This window comes from Colobus angolensis, unplaced genomic scaffold (genome assembly GCF_000951035.1).
Source record: "Colobus angolensis palliatus isolate OR3802 unplaced genomic scaffold, Cang.pa_1.0 Scaffold276, whole genome shotgun sequence".
Classification (NCBI taxonomy): domain Eukaryota; kingdom Metazoa; phylum Chordata; class Mammalia; order Primates; family Cercopithecidae; genus Colobus; species Colobus angolensis.
The window spans coordinates 980,131-1,005,698 of NW_012115999.1; the positions used below are offsets into that span (position 1 = coordinate 980,131).

At 37.5% G+C, this 25,568-nt stretch overlaps 1 protein-coding gene across 1 annotated transcript in view; it reads left to right on the forward strand.

Moving 5' to 3' along the window:
* Positions 1-25,568, forward strand: part of SLC44A1 (solute carrier family 44 (choline transporter), member 1) — a 98,925-nt gene that overhangs the window by 69,977 nt on the left and 3,380 nt on the right. The window contains exons 9-15 of the mRNA XM_011948236.1: positions 1,120-1,306; positions 2,868-3,033; positions 3,801-3,957; positions 4,668-4,751; positions 12,294-12,431; positions 20,657-20,893; positions 22,955-23,035. Of these exons, the coding sequence (XP_011803626.1) occupies positions 1,120-1,306; positions 2,868-3,033; positions 3,801-3,957; positions 4,668-4,751; positions 12,294-12,431; positions 20,657-20,893; positions 22,955-23,035 (1,050 nt within the window). The remainder of the gene's footprint in view (positions 1-1,119; positions 1,307-2,867; positions 3,034-3,800; positions 3,958-4,667; positions 4,752-12,293; positions 12,432-20,656; positions 20,894-22,954; positions 23,036-25,568) is intronic.

A 25,568-nucleotide genomic window follows, 5' to 3' on the forward strand; every position in this document is an offset into this window, starting at 1 on the left:
AATATATCATTTCATTTACTTGTTCACTAATTATCTTCCCATTTGTCTTTCAAACTTTTCATTTAACAATATGGCGTTATTTCAGAAATATAGGTCTGGTCAGGTACAGTGTGGCTTATGCCTATAATGCTAGCACTTTGGGAGACTGAAGTGGGAGGATCACTTGAGCCCACGAGTTGTAGACCAACCTGGGCAAGATAGTGAGACCCTGTCTCCATAAAAAATTAAAATCAGCTGAGCATGGTGGTGTGCACCTGTGGTCCCAGCTACTTGGGGGGCAGAGGTGGTAGGGTCACTTGAGCCATGATTGTGTCACTGCATTACAGCCTGGGCAACAGAGTGAGACCTTGTCTCCAAAATATATATGTGTATTTGTGTGTGCGTATGTGTGTGTGTGTGAGATTTTCTGCTTAGGTATTAAGCAATAAAATTACCAATTAACATGTGCTTAAATAATTTATATGTATATCTTTGGTTCATCATTATCTTCTCTCTGAAAAAAGAAAAAAAAATCAGTCTACTTCTAAGAGCAACCGAAGCTTTTTATTGAGCATCAGAAACAAAAAATAAAGCCACCATAAAACCATTGATGCCAAAAGATATTTGTTAGTTATTGTTATACAGATATTACAACAAAATATGAATGAAATCTCATTTTAGGTACAGTTTGCTGTGCCAGCTGCTGGAGATGGGACGTGGGGGTTGGAGGAAGCAAAGGGTGAATCTGACACAGATCCCACTTTTAAGGAGCTATTGGTCTAATGGGGAAGATCGAAATAAAAACCTCATTTTTATGGTGTATCTGTTTAAATAAAGAGTCTCCTCCTGACTGACAATATGTTTTGATGCATAATGAGTGGCAAAGGGAAAAGGAAAAAAATTCTAGGATGTATTAATAAGTTGATAAATCCTTTATGTTTTGCTTTAAAGGACACTTGGTAACCGTAATATACAATTGACAATAAATATTGCAAGAGAGATACTTACTGCTAAAATATTATTGAAATTCAAAGAATGCTACCTCCAGGTTTGGGGGTGAAGGGTTATGTTAAAAATTTCCACTATTTTCGGTTTCTGTTTTCACTACTTACAATAACTGAAACCATTCTCTCCATACAGGTGATCTTATTCCTGATAATGTTGGTTATGCGCAAACGTGTTGCTCTTACCATCGCCTTGTTCCACGTAGCTGGCAAGGTCTTCATTCACTTGCCACTGCTAGTCTTCCAACCCTTCTGGACTTTCTTTGCTCTTGTCTTGTTTTGGGTGTACTGGATCATGACACTTCTTTTTCTTGGCACTACCGGTAAGAAGATATGCTTCTTTCTCTTAGTAACAAACGTGATTTGCATTCCAGTATTTTAGAACATCAGAGAGAGGTAATTCTTCAGACATTTGTTGGTGATGGTCCAATAGCCATCAGAACTTGTAGTAGTTATGGCTCTTCAACAACCTACTCCATATTCGTCTTTTTTTTTTTAGACGGAGTCTTGCTCTGTCACCCAGGCCGGAGTGCAGTGGTGCTCTCTTGGCTCACTGCAACCTCCGCCTCCCAGGTTCAAGCGATTCTTCTGCCTCAGCCTCCTTAGTAGCTAGGACTACAGGCGCATGCCACCATGCCCAGCTAATTTTTGTATTTTTAGTAGAGACGGAGTTTTATGATATTGGCCAGGCTGGTCTCGAACTCCTGACTTCGTGATCTGCCTGCCTCAGCCTCCCAAAGTGTTCCAAAGTGTTGGGATTACAGGCGTGAGCCACTGCTTCTGGCCTTTTTTTTTTTTTTTTTTTTTGAGACAGAGTGTCTCTCTGTCGCCCAAGCTGGAGTGCAGTGGTGCGATCTCAGCTCACTGCAACCTCTGCCTCACAGGTTTAAAACAATTTTCCTGCCTTAGCCTCCTGAGCAGCTGGCACTACAGGTATGCACCACCACTCCTGGCTAATTTTTGTATCTTTAGTAGAGACAGGGTTTCTCCATGTTGCCCAGGCTGTTCTTGAACTCCTGGTCTCATGTGATCCGTCCACCTCAGCCTCCCAAAGTGCTGGGATTACAAGCGTGAGGTAGCGTGCCCAGCCCATATTCGTGATTTTTTAGAACATCCTAACCATGTAAGTCTAGATCAGGGAAGGCCTGAAATTGCATTCTAATTCTGAAATGATCATGAATTTGAAGTAAGTTCTGGTACTGACTCAGACGTTTAGATTCATTCTAAGATGAACCAATGAATGCAGTGTCACTCAGGAGTTACCTCAAATCCCAGGTATAGCCAAGGATATACTCACTTCCTTGAGATTTTCTAGTTTGGAAATGATCTGACCCTAACTAGAGCTCCAAGTGAGGATATAGTTCATAGTTAGACACTCAGACTTTCTTACAGCCATACCGAATATCAAAGGTTAAACTTAAATGGAACTAATTGTAAAGAGTATCATAAGGATAGTAAACTTGTATGTAACTATGTAACTTATCTGTCCATTCAGCACACACACTTAGCAATTGAATATAATAATAATTTCTGTATTTTGCTAAGAAATCTATAATGATTGGATAAATAATAGGTCTTGAAAAAAACTGAAGTGTTTGAAAATTCATGGTTAAACTAAATAATTGATAATAAAAGAATTTTATCAAATAGAACAACTTTTGAAAGCTTTATATGATGCCTCTGAGGACATCAAAATGCATAATAGTACAAATCTTAATTTCACAACTTTTCAAGTGATAGTTGTTTTTGTCCCTTTATGAAATAGCACACGGATCAGAAGTTTGTGGCTTGGGGTAGAGGGGCCCTATTGCCTTCTATTTAATTGCCGTATTTCTGGATTTGTACTTTATGTGCTTCTTCTTTCCTCCCTTGATATTTTCCTAGGCAGTCCTGTTCAGAATGAGCAAGGCTTTGTGGAGTTCAAAATTTCTGGGCCTCTGCAGTACATGTGGTGGTACCATGTGGTGGGCCTGATTTGGATCAGTGAATTTATTCTGGCGTGTCAGCAGATGACAGTGGCAGGAGCTGTGGTAACATACTATTTTACTAGGTGAGAATTTGTTGTTATTAGACAACTCAAGTTCATCTAAGGGATGGTGTCCACAGGCTGGAGGGGAAGGGAATCAGACTGGGGCTGGTAGGAGTTTCATTTCTTTAATAAAATAATTAGAAGTGAATATGATAGAGTGTTATATATAGTTGATAATTCTGGGAGGTGGTCAAATGAGAGATTGTTGTTTTATTGTTTATACTTTTCTACAATTGTCTCAAAAAATTTATCGTGATGTCACAAATTGTATTTAGCAGAAGAATAAATCTTATAGTGGTGCCATACGTACTTTTGCTTTGTATAAAAGTCCATCAAAGGACAAGTCTTTTTAGTTTGTTTAGACCGGAACAAGTGTGAGTTCCCTTTGCTAACTTTAGAGCCAAATATGAAAGCTTTAGGCCTCATAGTTTTCTATTATAATTATATGCCAAGTCTAAATTGAACATCTTTTTAAATTCTGTTTTCTGATTATGTGGTTAACCCTGTAAGTATTCACTAATAAAAGCTTTCGGAGCACAGTTTTATTTAACTTGAAGTATTAGAGCATCAGAACCCCATGAAACCATAGAGCAATGACATTAATTTAAATAGCATGTGTGTAGCATTTGTAATAGTGATATATCACTTGGCCATTTTGTCATAAGACAAAATAAGAATGATGAGCTGATTTTTTTTTCCCCCCACTGCATTGAACTCTAAACCATACCTGTGTTTCCATCCTGATCTAGGCTTTGTTTTAATTGTCTTTTTGGTCATTTTTTAAATAGGGATAAAAGGAATTTGCCATTTACACCTATTTTGGCATCAGTAAATCGCCTTATTCGTTACCACCTTGGTACGGTGGCAAAAGGATCTTTTATTATCACATTAGTCAAAATTCCACGAATGATCCTTATGTATATTCACAGTCAGCTCAAAGGAAAGGTAAGAGGAAAATGCATTTCTGTACTTTCTGTGGGCACATTCCAGACCTCAGTTCTGCATGTAGGAAAGCATCCAATAATGTTAAATACAAAGTTGTGTTTTCTTCAAAGTCTTTACGAGGCAAAATCTAGCCCTTCTCCCTGTCTCCCACTCATGCGCTCCGTATGCTCTGGCAAAATTCATCCAATCACTAGTTACTAAAAGTTTCCTGTGCTGCTCTTCCTCTCTGTTGACTCACATATCTTCCTTATTAGAACTTCTTCCCTATCCTTGACTGTGGGAATAACATGCATTTCAACATAGTTTAGCTCAAATTCTACCCTTTTGTAGAAACCTTTCCTGATTCCTGCCATCTCCCAAACAATGCTGTCTCTTTGTTCTCCACTCTTATAACACTTAGTATCTATACTACATTCTGATTCTAACTTTTTTGTGTTTAGTATTTTTTTCTCCTACTAGATTGTAAGTACCTTGCAGGTGTTACAAACTTCGTTGTATCTTATATGCAATAGAGACTAAATAAATATTAAATTTAACTTATTAAAAATAATTCAGTCATTATGTTTTAAGGAGGAAGTGGACAAGTATGGAGGCTTTGAAGCATAAATTGTGATTTTAAAATTTTTATTTATTTTTCTAATGTTTGAAGTCTTCTATATGACAGTTTGATTCTTTGGTTTTTTGATGATTTCAATTTTTCCCCCATCCAGGAAAATGCTTGTGCACGATGTGTGCTGAAATCTTGCATTTGTTGCCTTTGGTGTCTTGAAAAGTGCCTAAATTATTTAAATCAGGTAAAATATTTTTTAAATAAATCTAATATTTACTTTCAAAGATAGGTTCATTGTTTCTTCTCCCAAGCTAAAATAAACTTAATTGAAAGATGTTATGTTTTTCTTGTGGTATTGTACATTGTACCTTGATAAAGTGTGTCTATTTCAATCATATTCTTATTTTTTAAATTAATGTATGTGCTTACCAAGGCTCATTATTATTTTAATTTTTTCCAACTATTATTTTAGGTTTAGGGGCTACATGTACAGGTTTGTTATGTAGGTTATTATTTTTATTTTAATAAATAGATAAAACATCACTAGGGTTTGTTTTTCAGGGAAAACATTTATCTCTTATCCCTTAATTCACATTCCTTCATTTTTTAAGTTTTCCCTAAGAATCTGACTACTGTGGCTATTATTTTCCTTTCATTTTTAAAATGTTGTTTGAAAACTTCAGTGTAAAGCTGTTGTGACACTTTATCCCTCTCTGCAACTAGCTACTATCATTCAAACTGGTGTGCTCTCTATGCTGATACTTTTTGTGGGGGGGGGATCCCCAACTGCTAAACACTATGATATTGGCCTGGGAAATATTATCAAAGGAAGTACTACTTATAAGGTTGAATGGAAGAATTGATATTTGTAGGATAAAAGGGCTGAGGGGAATGGGTTAGTCCTCTATCTAATATCTGAGGATCTAGGAGTCTCTGTGGGGCATGCCTTCCTTCTTTTCTTTATTTTTTTAAGTTACTTTTCCATTCCTTAAAAATCAATTCTAATGTATTAATGCCCTCATCTAATAGGCCAGAAGTAAAATTGACTTTCTCACCATTTACCGCTAAGTGATAAAAGAGTAGCATCGCACTTTCCATTCACTCCAGGCTAGTCACAGGTTGATAGTTCTATGGTCATGGTATTGAGCATGCCTGGACTTTGCTTTATTGGGCTCTGTGGTTACTATGAGAAAGTAGGTATGATGTTTCATTAGCAAAATACATTCTTATAGGTCATAATATTCCCTATAGATATATAAGTGTTTGGAAGCTCATTCTTAAAATAATTAGTAACGGCCATAACAACCTGAAAAATTGGTTGGTTTGAGGCCAAGTCATCTTTATCAGAAAGTTGGTGGATACACTAAAGATGATCATAATTGCATTTTTATATCTATCACTAAGTAGCTTATCCTTGGAGAGGTATGCTAAGCCCAGATCTCTAGTCTCAATCCCACTGCCATCCCCCAGGCACCTTTTGCTTTTACAGTTTTCCAAGTGTGCCTGGGATGACTTCCAACACCTGAGTAGTTCCTACTCAATCTTAATGATTCTGCCTGAGCGTCACTCCAAGAAGCCATCCTTCACCACACTAGCCCCTCTGCTGAGCTTCTTACACTAGGTCATACCTTAGTATTCAAATACTAACAACACTACATCAAAGTTATCTATTAACTTTACCTTTACATTTGTAGCTCCTTTAAAGTAAAGATCTTCTTTTTCTTGGTCTCCTCAGAAGCTAGCACAGTACCCAATATACAATAGGTGGTCTTTTAGTGTTTTCTGAATGAACTGTTAATTATATAAGTGAATATTTGGACTCAAAAACAGGGTGATACAAAACTATAAAAATCTTGAAAAGGAGATGTGCAGTTATACTGAAGGAAGAAAACACATCATATGATATCAAGATAGTCGACTAAAAGGTTACAGAAATCGAAGGTTTTCAGCATATCCCAAGCTAAATATTAGTCAGTGATTTAGTACCAACAACCCTGAGATGTTGATCTTTTTTGTACACGTTTTGTCCATTTTGGATCAGCATTTTGTAGGCATGATGTTTGAAGTTTTAAGTGGAACATTAAAATAGTAGTAAATCAAACGTGAACAAAGGCTTAGAGAGAGTTATTCTGAACTCATACTTTGTAGTTCTGTTTGGGAATACAAAGTGCTACAATGTGGGGACTGATCACCGGCAGTGCTTCATGTCTCCTGGGCTCATAGGAAATGCCACATTTGAAATATGGTCAACACAACTCTGTAAGGCTAGCATTATTTTCTCATCTGTTTCATAGATGAGAAAATTGAGACTGGCATCTGTGGCAGATGATGAGACCTAAAGGTGGAAGAAGTTTTCAAATCAAAGTTTGCCTCACTGTTTCCAGTATATCACACTGCTGCCATTATATCACACTCATACACATATAAATATATATACATTTCTGAGTGGCATAAACAAACAAAAATATGGTTTATTATAGAAAATATGCAGACATCTCAAATTTTAATGATTCATTCTGTAAACTAAGACAATGATTTTTTAAAGAAAATCTGTTGAGGTCAGGCACGGTGGCTCACGCCTGTAATCCCAACACTTTGGGAGGCCGAGGCAGGTGGATCATTTGAGATCAGGAGTTTGAGACCATCCTGGCCAGCGTGGTGAAACCCCATCTCTAATGAAAATACAAAAATTAGCCAGATGTGGTGGCTCATGCCTGTAGTCCCAGCTACTCCGGAGGCTGAGGCAGGAGAATCACTTGAACCTGGGAGGCCGAGGTTGTAGTGAGCCGAGATTGAGCCATTGCATTCCAACCTGGGCAACAGAGTGAGACTCTGTCAAGAAAAAAGAAAGAAAGAAAGAAAGAAAGCCTATTGAAATTAAGATTTGCAACACACTTGTAATTTTTATGACTTTGAAAAAGTCTAAGAATTTAGAACAAAATTGGATAAGGCCTACAGTATGAGTTTGACTTTGTGCCCTGTCTTAATCTGTTCAGGCTTCTATAACAAAATACCATAGGCTAGGTGGCTTCTAAACAACAGAAATTTATTTTTCATAGTTATGTAGTTTATGAGAACTATCCCCATAGTTCTAGAGGCTGGGAAATCCAAGATCAAGGCACCAGCAAAATCAGTGGCTTGTGTGGGCCTGTTTCCTGGTTCAGAGATGGCGCTTTCTTACTGTGACTTCACATGGTGGAAGAGACAAAATAGCTCTTTGGGGTAATTTTTTTAACAAGGGTACTAATCCCATTCATGAGAGTAGAGCCCTCATGACCTAATCACCTCCCAAAGACCCTACTTACTAATACCATTACCTTGCTGACTATGTTTCAACATACAAACTTTGAGAAGACACAAACATTCAGACCATAGCATTCCCCTTCTCCCTTTTGCCTCAGATAAGAAAGGAATAATTGTCATTACCCTTTCATTTATTTAATTTATAAGGATCCACACAGAACTGCTCATACCCTATATTCCCTTAGCATTGCTGTCTAGCTTGCCCCTATTAAGTGAATCATTATGTAAATATTTTAAACTTTAAGAGAATTGCTGGGTCCTTCGCTAGAGAAAGGAAAGAAGATGTGAAAATGAAGAAGTTGTATTCTGGGACAGATGGTCACACAGGCCTGTTACATGCATGTGACCCTCTGCCCTAACATATTTTCTTTCACATGATCAGTACTTTTTAACTATATCCCGTCACACAGAAGTACAACCAGGGATTGCGTGGGCTAACAGGCATCCTTTAAAAAGATTTCTGGATGGTGGTCATCCTTCATCTTGCTCCTGGGGGTTGAATATCCTCAAGCTTGTGTCCTACCCAAGCAAATGTTGAGCGTGGGCTAAATGTTAATCAGTGATGTCTGTCTGTGGGCAGTTTAACTCCAGATAAGGAAGGCTGTCTGAGAAGAAGGTGGGTGGACTCTAAAAATCTTAACCAAGAAGTCTGAAGAAAGTTCAGAGAATAGTTATCAGGGAAAGCCATAAAGGACTCTGAAATTCCTAAGAACCTTAAGCATGAATTCTTTTAGACTAGGAAGTATAGAAAAGGAGGGAATTTTCATTGGCCTGCTATGATTTGCAGCACATTTTTCTTCCTGAAGAAGTCATCTTGACCTTTATGTATCCAGTTCACCTCCTACCTTGGGAGGGAGTGAAAGACCTTGCAAAATATCCACCTACTTTTTTTTAGTTGGGTTGAATACAAAGGAATTGCATAGATCCATAGAAATATTGCCAAAAAGGCTAAATTTCTGTGACTATCTTCGACCCTCACAGAAATTTCTCAGAGGGGTGGAGAAAATAAATTATTGCTGCTTATTTATCTACAAACAGATAGACTTCTGCCCTAAAAGCAGATGGAATGGCTCAGGGTGGGGTGATAAGAAAGAAGCAAAAGAGGAATAATAATAATTCTCAAATGAAATGAACCTTCTAAAAACTAATGAGGGCAACAAAAAGTTTTTATAGTTTAGTTTGGAAGTATTGGGCATTCTCCTCATGTCAACTGGTCTGATGATAACAGAGGAGAGAGACTGGAGACATGTGGGTCCTCTCTTGCTTCTGCCTCAAGGAAATTCATGGTGAACTGGAAAGGGTAGAACACTATAGTTAAGAGTGAGTTGTTCTCATTGAGGGTAGGAGTGACCATAAGCTAGTACCTAGTTGATTTAAATGGGTTGTCCAATTTCCTTGGTTCTAGACATTATGAGCTATTTAACATCAGGATACATCTCATAATCAATATGTATATTTGATATGGTAGGATATTTTCTCCTAAAAACTTGTTATGAATAACTGGCTCATTAGTCTCTTGATTATATCTTAAAATGTGGGAAATAAGGTATTTCTCTTCAAGGGAGTTATACTCCAGATCACTGAAGACCTTTGTCAGTTAAATTGTTGAACTGACGAATTACAGTGAGAGATGCTGAAAGATTGAAAGTTGTGGAGGAAGTTACTAAAACTTGAAATGAGTAAATGTGGTTTGTATTTCCAATAAGAGGGTGGGTTCCACATACAGTAGATGAGGGAGTAGATGAGATTGATATTAATCCTTGGCAGTACTGTAGAACAGGAAGTCAGCAAGCTTTCTCTGTGAGGGACCAGAGAGTAAATATTTTTGGCTTTATGGGCCATACAGGATCTTTCATGACTGCACAATTCCATCGCTGTAGCATGAAAGCAGCCATGGACAATATGTAAACAATGAGCACAGCTGTGTGCCAGTAAAACTTTATTTACAAAAGTAATTGGCAGGCCAGATATGGCCTGTAGGTGATAGGTTCACCAGCTCTGCTATAGAATAAATTGTTAACTGGGTGTTTTTGTGAGTACTTAGGGAACTGGTGCGAACTGGGAACCAGTCTGTGTTCTTTCAGAATAGAACTGGCTGGGGCAGTTCTTCTTCATCATTTTTCAGCAAGGTTAATGTTACACAAGATCAAAAGTATAGTTTATTTTTACTTCTTTGAGTCACTTGGCAGAGTATTTCAAAAGAAGCTTTTGTAGAAGATGAAAAAAAAACACTTGGACCACTGCAGTTAGGTAGTTAACTCTGTGGTGCCTGCTGTCTTTTATCTGATAAGAAGCACTGACAGATGACAATATAAGGAAGCAACAAGCAGGTAGATGCTAACGAACACTTAGTATGATTTCTTTAAGATGTTCTGTATTTTAGTTTTTGAGATAAAAAGACTTATAGTAATATATTCTGATAATAAACTTCCGCAATTTGTATGATGAAATTCTATATACCAAAATCATACTGTACTTCTGTTTTGTTTTTCTTTTTTTGGAGATGGAGTCTTACTCTGTCGCCCAGGCTGGAGTGCAGTGGTGTGATCTCGGCTTACTGCAACCTCCACCTCCCTGGTTCAAGCAATTCCCCTGCCTCAGCCTCCCAAGTAGTTGGGATTACAGGCGCACGCCACCATGCCTGGCTAACTTTTTTGTACTTTTAGTATAGACGGGGTTTCACCATGTTGGCCAGACTGGTTTCGAACTCCTGACCTCAGGTAATCCACCCGCCTCGACCTCCCAAAATGCTGGGATTACAAGCATGAGCCACCGTGCCTGTCCTCATAATGTGTTTCTTAAAGAGCACCATAATTTATTTCCTACTGCCCCATTACTGAAAAAAGCTTAGGAACCACAGGTTGTGACCTGCTCAGTAAAATACTCTCTTTGGCTCTGAAATGTTCTGCATTTTTAATCAATGAATTTAATCATATAATGGCAAGTTAAATTTTTGATAATTCAAACCTCATCTTCATTACAGACTCCTAATAATTAACAAGCTTTTAATTAGAATATTCATAAATTGTAGACCATCTCTCCTGGGCTCAGTGGTTAATGCTTTATAGACAACACAGTATAAAGCAAGCCCTTTATCTCCAACAGTTTCCCAGCAATCCCAACATTTGGGACGCAGTGACAATTTAAGTCAGCACTAAACCCAAAATTCCTCAGGACCAAAAGTTTTAGTCACAAAGTTCATATACTTTTGCTTCCTTAGACTCAAACATATTTGATGTTACAATACTTTTTCACACTTCCCAGAAAACATCAATGCTGTTCTAGAATGTAACATAAAAAAGAATGGAAAAAAAAATCAGTCTATGACTAGTAGGTCAAAGAGCACATGGGGCAGCCGAAGCAGGTATAATTGAATGAAAGCGTTATCAGCTAGAACTCAGTATTTTAAGGAACAGAAAGCTCAGCTCAATCTGACCTGAACAAGGGAGAGGGAGGGGAATGTGGAGCAGGGAAGAGCTGGGATTCTTAGCAATTTATTAGCTTCTATAACAGAAAAGTTCAGAAATCTGGCAAGTTCCCAATGTCCCAATTGTCACCAAGTTGAAGTACCTGGTTCTCCCTACTCTGACTTCATGGTGTTGGCCTCACCCTCAGTTTTACACTGTGACCTTCAGCAGCTCTTCTCATTATGTTAGCCAAACAGCTACAGCCATTCATACCCTCATACCTTCAAGAGAACCTATGGAAGAGAAAGAAAGCCTCTTTTTCCCAGAAACCCGAGGGAACATCACTTTTGCTTTCATTGGCTCTGATTGGTTTATTTACCAATTCTGAACCAATCATTGTGGCCAGTAGGTATAGTATGCTAATTGGCTTATGTCAGTCAAGACCCATCCCCAGAGCCTGAGGTAGTGACAGTCTCACTGGGACTGAAACAGGGAATGGGGTAAGGCTATTTTCTCAAAAAAGATTCAGGGTTCTGCTCCCAGGAGGAGGAGGGGTATAAAATGCCAGCCATCAAAGAGCTATGTACTACAAGAGCTGAGAGAAGTGAGAGCATAGAAGAAAGCCACCAAGGAGGAGATAGTAGATAGTCCAGATAGAACACCACAGCAATCTGATGCCCACACCTACCTCTTGAGCTTTTAAAGCATCACCTAAATGATTACAGTGCACTGCTGATGTTCACAGTCATGACCCTGAGACATCTAGGAAAGATTAAATTATGTTTGATTTACTAAGACAGGGAAGAAGTTAATGGATGTTAGAAAGGTTTGTGTATGTTTTAATAAATAACAGTGTTTTTAAAGGACCAAAACTAAGCCAAGTGGAAAGTTATTTTTACCATATGAGACTTTAAATCTTACATTTTCTTGTACTCAGTCTCAATCTTACCTCATTAAAGGATGCCATGTGTTTGACTGAAATATTTTTAAAAGCTATGTTTTAGCTATGCTCAGTTTATATCTTAACAAAGGAAGTTTCAGTTGTTGATGAAAATGTTGTTTTTGCTTTTGTCCAGAATGCATACACAGCCACAGCTATCAACAGCACCAACTTCTGCACCTCAGCAAAGGATGCCTTTGTCATTCTGGTGGAGAATGCTTTGCGAGTGGCTACCATCAACACAGTGGGAGATTTTATGTTATTCCTAGGCAAGGTAAGACCAAGTATTCTTTTCTGCAACATACAGTAAAATTTTGCATATGTATATTTGCTCTTTTATTTTAAAAATATCCAGGCCACCAAAAAACTAAAAGTAAGTACTTAGAAAGTACTTAGAAAGCCCTTACTATGTGTCCAGCATTGTTATAAGTACTTGACATATATTGTGTTCATTTAATCCCCACAATAAATTTTTGAGATAAGTTCCGTTATTATCCTCATTTTACAGAGAGGAAAACTGAGGCATGGAGAGGCTAAGTCATGTGCCTATGTTTCTCTTTCTGTGTTGTTTTTTGTTGTTGTTTGTTTGTTTTGAGACGGAGTTTCACTCTGTCGCCCAGGCTGGAGTACAATGGTGCTATCTCGGCTCACTGCAACCTCCGCCTCCTGTGTTCAAGCAATTCTCCTGCTTTAGCCTCCCGAGTAGCTGGGATTACAGGCATGCGCACCACACCCGGCTAATTTTTGTGTTATTGGTAGAGAGAGGGTTTCCGCATGTCGGCCAGGCTGGTCTCGAACTCCTGACCTCAGGTGATCCACCCACCTTGGCCTCCCAAAGTGCTGGGATTACAGGCGTCAGCCACTGCGCCCGGCCCTCTTTTTGTGTTTTGAACTGTAAAGAATTAGGAAAAAGTCTTCCTCCTGGTTAATGGTACTGCAACTGGAGCCTGACTGCCTGGATTTCAGTTCTGACACTATCACTGGTAGTTGTGTGACCTGGGCAGGTTAGATAATCACTCTGTGCCTCAGTTTGCTCATCTGTAAAATTGGAATATAATAGTGCCAGACTCCTAGGGTCATGAGGTTAATGCATTGTTAATACATGTAGGGTATCTAGGAGAGTGCTTGACACATTTTAAGTTCTCAGTGAATGTTAGGTGTCATCGTTATTACTATAGTATTATGTATAAGCCCCTTTAAAATAGAGCTGTTAGAGAATAAGACTTATACTTTCCTTAGAAATGTTGAACAAGAAGCAAGTTATTCTATACTATTAAAATACTACAAAATATTCAATAACATTATAATTAGATTTCATTGTATCTGAGTTTAAACCACAAAATACACAGAAAAGTTTTGAATTGAGAAAAGAGAAAGACTTATACTACCACCACTATAACTAAATAACTTATCATTTCTATATAATTCTTCCCATGTTTTTTCATCGGCTTGTATTTCTGTAGTATAAAAATCATAGCATACGTACCTGTTGGTCCTCCCCATTTATCTTTACATTACACCATATACATTTTCCATCTTGTTTTGATAATCTTCACAATTATTCATTATTACCAGGTAAATATCCACCAAATATTATTTGTAAACATTCTCTCACTATTGAACCCTTAGGTTGCTCTAGCCAACTGTATTTTTTAAATGTTTTTGTAAAGAAAATGTGTTTGGCATGGAGAAGTATAGCATTGTGTGTGATGAAGTGGGTCAGTTCTCTACAGCTGATTCAGAAAGGCTTCACCATCTTTTATTTTTGTTTGCATATTTATAATTTATCCCTACAGCTAAGAAAGGTTAGAAGCAACTTAGGATAAAAGTATATATATGTATACATACACACACTACACACACCGCTTTTTTTTTTTTTTCCAGAGTTTCACTCTTATTGCGCAGGCTGGAGTGCAGTGGCACAATCTTGGCTCACCACAACCTCCACGTCCTGGGTTCAAGTGATTCTCCTGCTTCAGCCTCCCGAGTAGCTGGGACTACAGGCATGCACCACCACGCCCATCTAATTTTTGTATTTTTAGTAGAGACGGGGTTTCTCCATGTTGGTCAGGCTGGTCTCGAACTCCCGACCTCAGGTGATCTGCCCACCTCGGCCTCCCAAAGTGCTGGGATTACAGGCATGAGCCATTGCCCACAACGCTTTTTACAAAGGGAAATAAGCCATTTAGAGGAATAAGGGAGATACTAAGTGGTAATATTTAATGATGATGATTTTAGTAAACTCTGATTAAGACACTTTGGGTACCAGGCACTGAGTGAAGGGCTTTTGTTAAGTATTGCATTTGGTCCTCCCCTGTAAGGTGAGCTACTAGTATTACCTTTGGTTTCCTCTACTCTAAAATAAAGTTTAGAGAACAAATTAAATTGGCCAGATTTAGAGAACTAGAATGTGGCGTTCAAACTCAGGTCTGTCTGACTTCTAAGTTATTAATCACTGTGTGCTATAATTGCCTCAGCTGACGTTAAATTTGTCCTCGGGCCTTTTTAAAATTTTTTTTAAAAGCCTTTTGACTCAGTAATTCTGAGTCAATGATAAGCCACTTCTGGTAACACTAACTGCAAACAAATACGGCATTATTTATATAGTGACCAATGGTAAACAATCTGATGCCTTACAATAGAGAAATGGTTGGGAATAATAGTCAGTAGACTGTTACTCACCTACTAAGCCCTGTTTTTTATTAAGAGTTTACAATATGAAGAAATGCATATAATGTAATAAATGAAAAAGCTGAGTAAAACTACTAGGCTTTAGTAGTGTTTAACAATGTTTATAAGAAAAAGAATGGAAATGAATATCTCAAGATGTTAACAATGATTGCTTTTGGATATTGAAAATATAGATAATTCCAAACCCCTACCCCACTTTATTGTAGTAAGATAATATTCTCTATATTGAGTATGCATTATTTTTTTAATGAAAAATAAAAAGATGGGTTGAGTGCGGTGGCTTATGCCTATAATCCGAGCACTTTGGGAGGCTGAGGTGGGCAGATCACCTGAGGTCAGGAGTTCGAGACCAGCCTGGCCAACGATGTGGTGAAACCCTATCTCTACTAAAAAAATACAAAAAAAAAAAAAATTAGCCGGGCGTGGTGGTGAGCACCCGTAGTCCCAGCTACTTGGGAGGCTGAGGCAGAGAATCATTTGAAACCAGGAGGCAGAGGTTGCAGTGAGCCGAACCACTACACTCCAGCCTGGGCGATAGAGCAAGAGTCTGTCTAAAAAAAAGAGAGAGAGAAAAATATAAAGATGATAAAACACAGTGTTGTAAAGTTGACTTTTTTTAGCAGCCTAGTGACCTGTCAAAACTTTTTCTTTGTTTATCATATCCTTTTATTCATACCTTTATAGAGTGCCTACTAGTAATGTGGAAAGGACTATTATAGGTCCTGGTTATATACTGATCAATACATAGAATTTAAAATCTAGTAGAGGGCCAGGCACAGTGGCTCACGCCTATAATCCCAACACTTTGGGAGGCTAAGGTGGGTGGATCACTTGAGGTCAGGAGTTCGAGACTAACCTGGCCAACATGGGGAAACCCTGTCTCCACTAAAAGTATAAAAATTAGCCAGGCGTAGTGGTACATGCCTGTAATCCCAGCTACTCAGAAGCTGAGTCAAGAGAATTAGTTGAATCTGAGAGGCGGAGGTTACAGTGAGCTGAGATAGTGCAACTACGCTGCAGCCTGGATGACAAAGCAAGACTGTCTCAAAAACAAAAACAAAAGAAACCTAGTAGAAAAGGCAGTTTTGTATCCCTTTTTTCACTTGGTATTACATTATGAGCATTTCTTGTTTTCTTAAAACGTTTCTAACTCTGGTTATACAACTGTTGTGTCATTTATTTAATCCTCAGGTTTTCTGTTTTTTACAGTTGAGCTGTGCTCAATTTTTTACTAACCTAAAATTTGTATTTGTGTATAAATCTTGCCCACATCAATCCTTATTTCCTGAAGCCAGAATCCTAGAATTAAAATTAATTAGGGTTCTTGATGTGCATTGCCAAATTGCTTTCCAGAAAGATATATTTTTAATAATGTAATATTTATAGTATTTCAAATGACCTCAAAAACCATAAAAGATAAATACATTTTTTAATTGAGAAATTCAAAAAAGAGAAAAATAAGAGGAAGAGAAATCTTCTGGGTTTCTAACATTTTAATATAAATATTCTTTAGTTTTTTTTCCTAAAAATATAGTTCTGATCATAGAATACAGTAAATCTTTCGAAAAGAGTTTTTCATTACAATTAAATGGCTGCTAGCATGCAGAATTTGTTTCTAATCAAGGAGTTCAACTAATAGATCATAATAAACATTATAAAACATGATGCCAGATACGAATTGTTCATATACATAGCAACTTGACTGAATCTTGAGGAAACTATGCTGAGCGAAAAAATCTAATCCCAGAAGATTAATTCCGTTTATATAATAGAAATTACAACAGGGCTGGGCTGTGTGGCTCACACCTGTAATCCTAGCACTTTGGGAGGCCAAGGAGGGTGGATCACTTGAGCCCAGTAGTCCAAGACCAGCTTGAAAAACATGGCGAAACCCCATTTCTGCAAAAAAATACAAAAATTTTCCTGGCATGGTGCGGTGCACCTGTATTCCTAGCTACTCAGGAGGCTGAGGTGGGAGGATCGCTTCAGCCCGGAGGCAGAGGCTGCAGTGAGCCGTGATCACACCACTGCATTCCAGTCTGAGTGACAGAGCAAGACTCTTTCTCAAAAAGAAAAAAAGTGAAATGACAGCAGTATGGAAATGGAGAATGGATTTGTGGTTAGAGATCGGGTTGAGGAGGAGGGGAAATAGCTATAAAATAGCAAAGTGCAGGGTTCCAGTAGTGATGGATATATTCTGCATCTTCACAATATCAATGTCAATAACATGCTTGTGAAATGGATATCATGCTATAGTTTTACAAGATGTTATCATCGAAGGGAACTGGGTAAAGGGTACATGGAACCATTCTACTGTTTCTTACAACTGCATGTGAATTCACAATTACCTCGAAATTTTAAATTCAATTTTAAAACTCTGAATTAAAAAAGACATCATTATGGGTTCCATTTCTATGGTACCCTGATAGTTTTTATGGAATATGAATTAGATTTGTAAGGGACCTTAGCTCTTCTAGTTTAGTGACTTGTAACATATGGTCACTGGCCAATAGGGTCCTAAAGGTAAGAATAGAGATTTATAATCCAATTTAAATATTTTTAAGTATTGATATTTGTCCTAATAAAGCTATCCCAAAACCCCTCAATCTCAAATTTCTTTGCTTCTGTGTGAAATTATTTTACCTCCATTTGGTAATGTCTTTTCTCACACTAATTATATCTTCTAGTTGACAATTTATTTGACTTGGGTTAATAAAAATAGAGAATATGAATTATTACTTATAAATGCTATTTTATTGGTAAACAATATCTTTCAAAATGTAGGTTCTCTAGAGAAAGAGCATCATAAATGTTGCACTTAGGATGTCAAAAAAAAAAAGGAAGGGAAGGAGGGAGAAACATTGCCAGGCATTGCATTAAATACTTTTAGAATGTTTATTTTAACAATCGGGGGATGTATGTATTATTATGTCTCTTTTAAAGATGGAAAAACAGGCTCAGAATGGTTAAATGAGCTTGCTTAGAGTTACAAAACTAAGTGCTAATTCTGTAATTCAAATCTACATCTTTCTGACTCCAAAACTAGTCTCATTTCCTTCCTGCTTCCCACATCCTACCCAAAGCATGAATCTTGTCTACTGTATTCTAATAATTTATCCTCTAGAACAGGAATGTCTATTTGTTTTTTTTTTTTCTTTTTTTGAGATGGAATCTTATTGTGTGCCCAGGCTGGTCTTGAAGTTCTGGGCTCGAGCAGTCCTCCTGCCTCAGCCTCCCGAGTAGCTGGGACGGTAGGTGTGAGCCATCATGCCCAGCTAGGATTTCTTAACTTCTAAAGTAATGCGCCCTATTAAGAAAAAAGTTTGATCACAGTTGTTTAATATATTTACATCTATTTATCAATTTTATATATATATATAGCTGTTACTAATATATGCCTTATAAAGCATACTAAAGAAGACATTCTAAATGTTTGAGAAATATAATAGAAGTCTCAGGTGATCCTGTTAAATACTCCCTAGGACGGGGGTACTCCACCATGGAGATCACTGATATAGTCCAGTACTTCTTGAGACATAGGCTTTATCAGCACCTGGGATACTTTTTAAATGCAAACTACTGGGCTTTATTGTGGATCCAACCAACCAGACTCTGGGACTAGGGCCCAGGAATCTGCATTCTTAGCCTTTCTGCATTTTGAGAACCATTACTGCTTGATAAAGTGCATAACACTCTTTCATTATATTTGGGAATAACTACTACTTTTTTTGGCTAAACATCACTAATTGTTGAAGTTATCTCTTGTATGAGAATATCTAACCTTCCATCTCACCAGCTTTTTGTCTCAACATCTAGTTTGTTTGAGCCACACCTTCTTTCTATAACTAACTTTACCATTTCAATGGGGTTTAACTTTTAATGGCATGCTGAGAGCATGAAGAACTGCAGCCCTCCAATAGGGTGAATGTGCAAGATTTGGAGAGTATAGGAAATAACTCACTCTAAAATTGAAACCAGGAGAGTGGAAGAAAACGGAAGTAATGACCAGGCGCGGTGGCTCACACCTGTAATCCCAGCACTTTGGGAGGCCAAGGCGGGTGGATCACCTGAGGTCAGGAGATAGAGACCAGCCTGGCCAATGTGGTGAAACCCTGTCTCTACTAAAAAATACAAAAATAAATTGGCCAGGCGTGGTGGCGAGCACCTGTAGTTCCAGCTACTTGGGAGGCTGAGGCGAAGAATTGCTTGAACCCAGGAGGTAGAGGTTACAGTGAGCCAAGATCATGCCACTGCACTCCAACCTAGGTGACAGAGCTAGACTCTGTCTCAAAAAAAAAGAAAAGAAAATGGAAGTAATTAACCATCTATGGAAATAACTCCAGAAAATAAGTCACTATAAGAGAAGATTCATAAGTGAGTTGCTACAAAAATGGTGGGGAAGCCTTCCAAAGTGTGGGCAGACCCAGATTTGCTCACTAAAAGCATCTGAGAGAGGGATCAATTTATAGCTTAACCAATGTATCATCTAATGCATTTTAACTCCAAGTTAAGATAATGGTGAATGAGAAATGCCTTGATGTTGATAAATACTGGAGAAAATGCCAAAGAAGAATTCTCACTCTGCCTCTTCTTAATGCTAGGCAGGAACAGGCTGCCATGATTCTAGAGGTCTCTTTTTTCCCTTTACTTAAAGCCTTATACAAGACAAAATAATGGACTGGGAAAGAGTGTGTCTAGAATTCAGTAGAATCCATTACTGCTGTGTACCAATATCCAAATATTTCTGAGTTTTTATCTGGAAAGAGCACTGGAGTTGACATCATGAGACCATTATTTGAGTAGGATCTATTCTTTTTTCTACTCTTATGACCTTGATCTTGGGTCTACTCTCTTTTTTCCTACTCAGGTTGGCTAGCATCTCTAAGTATGTTTCCCAGTCTGTAAAATGGGATGATAATATTTGCCATAAACCATTTATAGGGTTATTGAAAAGCTGTAATAAAATGTATTTTAAAAACCACAAAAAATTTAAAATGCTGCATGTGAAATGATGAAGCATCAGAGTGGGTGGTTCTTGACAATAACTAAATTGGCTATTTCTTTTATTCTTTTAGCATGGATGTTTTTGGCAACCTCTGTCTTCGCAGAGTCCAAATATAAACTTTATGGCAAATTATATTAAATTTACCACATATTCTATGTGAAATAAAATATGAAACACAGAAAAAGTTCTAAGACTGTAGATGTTTGTTGCAGCATTATTTATATCTGAAAACAATATAAATCTCCACAGTAAGAGAGTGGTTAAATGTATTTTAAATCACTCATAAAATGAAATTATGTAGCTGAGTAAATATTCATGAAGCATTTATAATGATACTTCTATAAATATTAATGAAAAGCTTATAGTGATTTGTTTATATAAACTATTTCATATATGTGAAAATGCTTAGAAAAAAATACACACCATTACACTGAAATATCACTTTTTTCTGAGTGCTAAGAGTGTGTAAATTTTTTCTAAAATATGTGTACATTTATCTTAAAAATTGCCACAGATTCTAAATAGGTTAAGTTTTAGGGTGCAGCGTAGCATTTGGAAAAATTAATTATCTTTAAACCAGAATCATTTAATGTATGATTTTAAAATGTATATTATATGATAAGTACGCATGACTCTGTGTGTATATGGGAATATATGGATTATATTTCCTCATTTGAGATGGAATGGCCTCATGCAACCATCACTTATAAATAGTAAAGAGAATTTGAAGTCTGCAAATGATGAGAAAAGAGTGGCTTTCTTCAGTAGGATATTAAATGTGATCTTTGTTCTCTCTGCTTCAGGTGCTGATAGTCTGCAGCACAGGTTTAGCTGGGATTATGCTGCTCAACTACCAGCAGGACTACACAGTATGGGTGCTGCCTCTGATCATCGTCTGCCTCTTTGCTTTCCTAGTCGCTCATTGCTTCCTGTCTATTTACGAAATGGTAGTGGATGTATTATTCTTGTGTTTTGCCATTGATACAAAATACAATGATGGGAGCCCTGGCAGAGAATTCTATATGGATAAAGTGCTGATGGTAAGTACTTCAAATGCCCTTTCCTATTTTAGGGATAAAAATACCAATAAAAATATTTTATAAAACATTATCTATGTTTAATTCACACTATATGCAATTGAGTAATTTAGAATTAACCCCATAGCACTGACTCATGAATGAGGTTAATCTTGGGTAAGTCAGGGAGGAAGGCTTCTTGGCATGGACAAGATCATTTCAGATCCACCTAGCTAGAGATGTACTCATTAATAGTCCTAAGTTCACCCTATTCCTGCTGCCCCTCTCTCTGTAGTTAGATTTGAATTGACTTTTTAAACCAGCTTCTAGCCTTTTCCTGAAATGGGGCTCAAAGACAAAATATCCTGTTTCCCAGGTCCTAGTGCCTACCTGTCTTTCTCTGTCCACCATTGCCCCAAACATTACTGCTGTCAACCCTGATTAAAACTCATCATCTTAAATATGGTAGGCCAAATTGAAAGCATTTTGTGATGAATACGGATAACAGACCCATGACTGATAGAGTGTATAGTTATTTATTAGTCAAGATCTGAACCTTTACACAGATATTATATGCAGATTTTTCATATTAGAACCTCAATTAAATTTCTTTAAAAATTTGAAAACCTTATTAAATGGCTTAAGTACCATTATAATCAGTTAAATGTTACCAAAGTAAAGATGCTTTCTAAATAATAATAGTTTGCTATTAAGCTATGAAATATTTCTATCTCAAAATGGGTAATATTGAATACTAAGCATTATACATTGAAATAACAAGTCATTTTCCAGGAGCATATTTTATCCAGTTAAATCTGAAATAAGTGTATTAATAAATAGGCTAGATTTTTTTTTTTTTTTTTTTTTTTTTTTTGAGACAGAGTCTTGCTTTGTCAACCAGACTGGAGTACAGTGGCATGGTCTTGGCTCTGCAGCCTCTACCTCCCAGGTTCAAGCAGTTCTGCCTCAGCCTCCCAAGTAGCTGGGATTACGTGCGTGTGCCACCACTCCTGGCTAATTTTTGCATTTTTAGTAGAGATAGGGTTTTACCATGTTGGCCAGGCTGGTCTTGAACTCCTGTCCTCAGGTGATCTGCCTGCCTTGGCTTTCTAAAATGCTGGGATTACAGGTGTGAGCCACCACACCCAGCCTAGATTTTTTTTTTTTTTCAATAGCAAGAATTCCAAATGATTTAGCTGACCTATTTGGCATTGATTTTCTCTTTTTCTGACAACATCAGCTAAATTGTGGACATTTTCTTAATGTCTAAACTAATTCTAACTGGTTATTTTCTGAATGGAATTTGATCATGATTGTTGCATCTCTTTTGTGATTAAAGCATTTAGAAGAATGTTACTTTTTTTTAAGTCACTGATCAAAAGCAGAGTAAAAAATACTGTTTTCCACCCTTCAGTTTTCTCTGTAGGAATGGTGAGGATATTTAATGAAGAAGTGCCCCCTAAATGTTGACAGAATAGAAATGTTCCCTTTGGGGCACGTTCCCATTTCAACTACTACGAACGATAGGTTCTGGTTGATACACCCTGTCTTCCTACTTTATGAAGTAATGTCATGGTCAGATTGACACTTTTTTAAAAGATAGTTTGTTTATGGTTTGGTTAAGAAAAAAAGCATTATGTGCTTAGCAATATCAGTGTGTTCTTTTACCTTCTGTGGTTATTTAAAAGTGGAGGCTTATGGAGTAACATGTTCTTCTTGTTTCATTTAACCTTGATATAGAAAAAAACAACAACAACAAATAAAATGAAATTCTGAGTATGAGAAAATAGCCTCTTAAAAGTGTTAGGTGTTTTCTCTTCCAGATACAACTAACATTATCTCTTGGAGCCTTAGTAAGATTGTCACAATGAATGGATGAAAAGATGTTTTAAATCAGCGGATTGCAGAGTCCATTCCTGCAAATTTAGCAGCCCTCATGTGTGATACTAAACATTCTTTATTGCTATGTTTTTAGGCCATCCATTTACCAAGATTGAGTCAAAAATGTAAATGTTCTTTAGAATTCATCTACTAACAAATCTGAAAGGAACCAAGAATTTACGCAGTGTGGTCCATATTTTGCAGGAGTTTGTGGAAAACAGTAGGAAAGCAATGAAAGAAGCTGGTAAGGGAGGCGTCGCTGATGCCAGAGAGCTAAAGCCGATGGTAGGTGGAGATGAGGAGGTGGCCGCCCTCCAAGAATTTCACTTTCACTTCCTCTCTCTCTCTGTCTTCACTGACTGCACTTCTTCAGGAGAAGCTTTTGTTATCTGTATCACGCAGGACGTGCTGCTCTTTCTGTTTGTGTGCTTACCCATCACTTGGATGGCAGAATTCTTGTCACAACTGAGACCACCTTCTGTAAAAGTAAGCTGAAAGGAACAGCATCCTCATCAGTGCTCGGTGGGGGGTGGGGGATGATAGTTTTGTCCCTAAGGTAAAACTGCTATTGCTCTTTCCTTTTCAACTGTCAGTGTTTGGCTTTCATCAGACTGAACATTTTGGTGTACACTTGAACTGACGGTTTGACTTTTATCATTTTGGAAGGTGATCATAGCAATTCCTTTCAACTTGCTAAAATTCATACTCCCCCATTTAAAAATATTGTTCTGTTTACATTGCTGTCCTTTTCCCTTGGCTGACGTTTTCTTCTGTTGCCTAGGTTGTACTTTCTTTGTTTCTTAAGCTTTATTTTTCAGTAGCAACAAGGCTGTTTTCATCAATACCCACATTCCCACTCAGTAAGACAATCTAGTCTTCTCCCAGTTTAATTGTGAGATGGATAAATTATTTCTGGTCATTGATATTATATATATGTATATATATACAAATATATCTCTGTACTCCACTTTTATTTTGAAAAAAGCAGCTTAATGAATGTAAGAGAACCTTGAGCTGCTTTTCACATGAGTATTGTCACATATATTTCACATGGGTATAGCGTAGCAACAGATGCCTCTATCATATATTGGTCTAATTACTTCCTAATTTAAATGCGTATTTTTTAAATAGCATGTTTATTTTCAAATATTATATAATTGTCTGCAACCTTAAATAATTAATTTTAAACAATGTGCCCTCTAACTGCATATAATGTTCAAAAGTGTGAGGTAAGGACTTTCCTTTCTATCTTCCTTACACTTTAATAAATGATTTGATTTATAGCAAACTTGTCCAACCTGCTGCCTGTGGGCTGCATATGGCTTAGGAAGGCTTTCAGCACAAATTCGTACACTTTATTACAACATGAGATTTTTTTGTGTTTCTTTTTTTTAAGCCCATCAGCTCTCCTTAATGTATTTTATATGCAGCCCAAGACAATTCTTCTTCCAGGGTGGTCTGGGGAAGCCAAAAGATTGGATACTGCTGATTTATAGGTTTTCAACTTTAAAATATATGGTATAAAATAAGTTCATTTAAGTAGGTCGGGCGTGGTGGCTCAAGCCTGTAATCCTAGCACTTTGAGAGGCTGAAGCAGGTGGATTGCCTGAGCTCAGGAGTTTGAGACCACCCTGGGCAAAATGGTGAATCCCCGACTCTACTAAAAAAAATACAAAAAGCTAGCCGGGCGAGGTGGCGGGCGCCTGTAATCCCAGTTACTTGGGAGGCTGAGGCAGGAGAATTGCTTGAACCTGGGAGGCGGCGGTTGCAGTGAGCCAAGATTGCGCCATTGCATTCCAGCCTAGGGGACAGAGCGAGACTCCATCTTAAAAAAAAAAAAAAAGTATATATATGGTATAAAATAAGCTCATTTAAGAGTAAAGGAAATAGGCTCATTTATGGGGGGAGGCAGGGAGGCTATATGTATATGCAAACTAATTGCATATTCAACCTAAGTTAAAGCCTCAATAAAATATTTAGATATAAACCCTTTTCTCTATAACCCTTTCCAGTGCCTATTTTGGTGTTACTGTTACTTAATAACATGAATAATTATAAAATCAAATTTAAATGTTTAGATCCCAGAGCACAGATCACTCTAGTACCCACACAGCTCTGAATTTTAAGTTTGCATCACCTAGACATGGATCGCTTGGGCAGATGGCAGCTCACCAGCAATCTTCCCAGTCAGGTTCCATGCCCACCCTCCACACCTTTCTGTATCCCTCTTACTTCACAAAGGCTGAGGAGCGCAGCAGTGGAGATTCTGCCAACCCTATGGCAACATGGAGAAAGGAGGGAGGCTTCCTTTCTTCTATTGCTTGGTAGTCCTAATTGTTCAGCAGATCGATTCTAAGCCCAAAACTTAAAAAGACATAAGAAATCTTAAAATAAAAACCAAGCTTTTCCCCCTTTTCTGTCTCTCCAGTGATTGAAGCTTTCATTATATCATTCAGTAATAAGCATTTAAAGAAAGGGAGAAATATTTCAAGGTTGAAAACTAGGTAATCTTGCCATGAGTTGGCACAGATTTCTATAGTATTATTTAATGAATGATAGATGAATTGTAGTAGATCAGAATGCAAGTATACTTTCCTTACCTAAACTCCTAATTTATAGGCAATAATCCTGGGAGAATTGCCCAGGTTATGTGGCATTCTACCAGATGCCAAATATTTTAGGAAGAGTTCTCTCCTATTAGTATTTTCAGTTTTGAAATAGTGTCCCTTACTTCAAACAATGCATTAAAATCTTCATTTAATTTTTGCTTTCATTTTAAGTTGTTCATCAGTTCATTGCTTGTAGATTAATGGCAAAA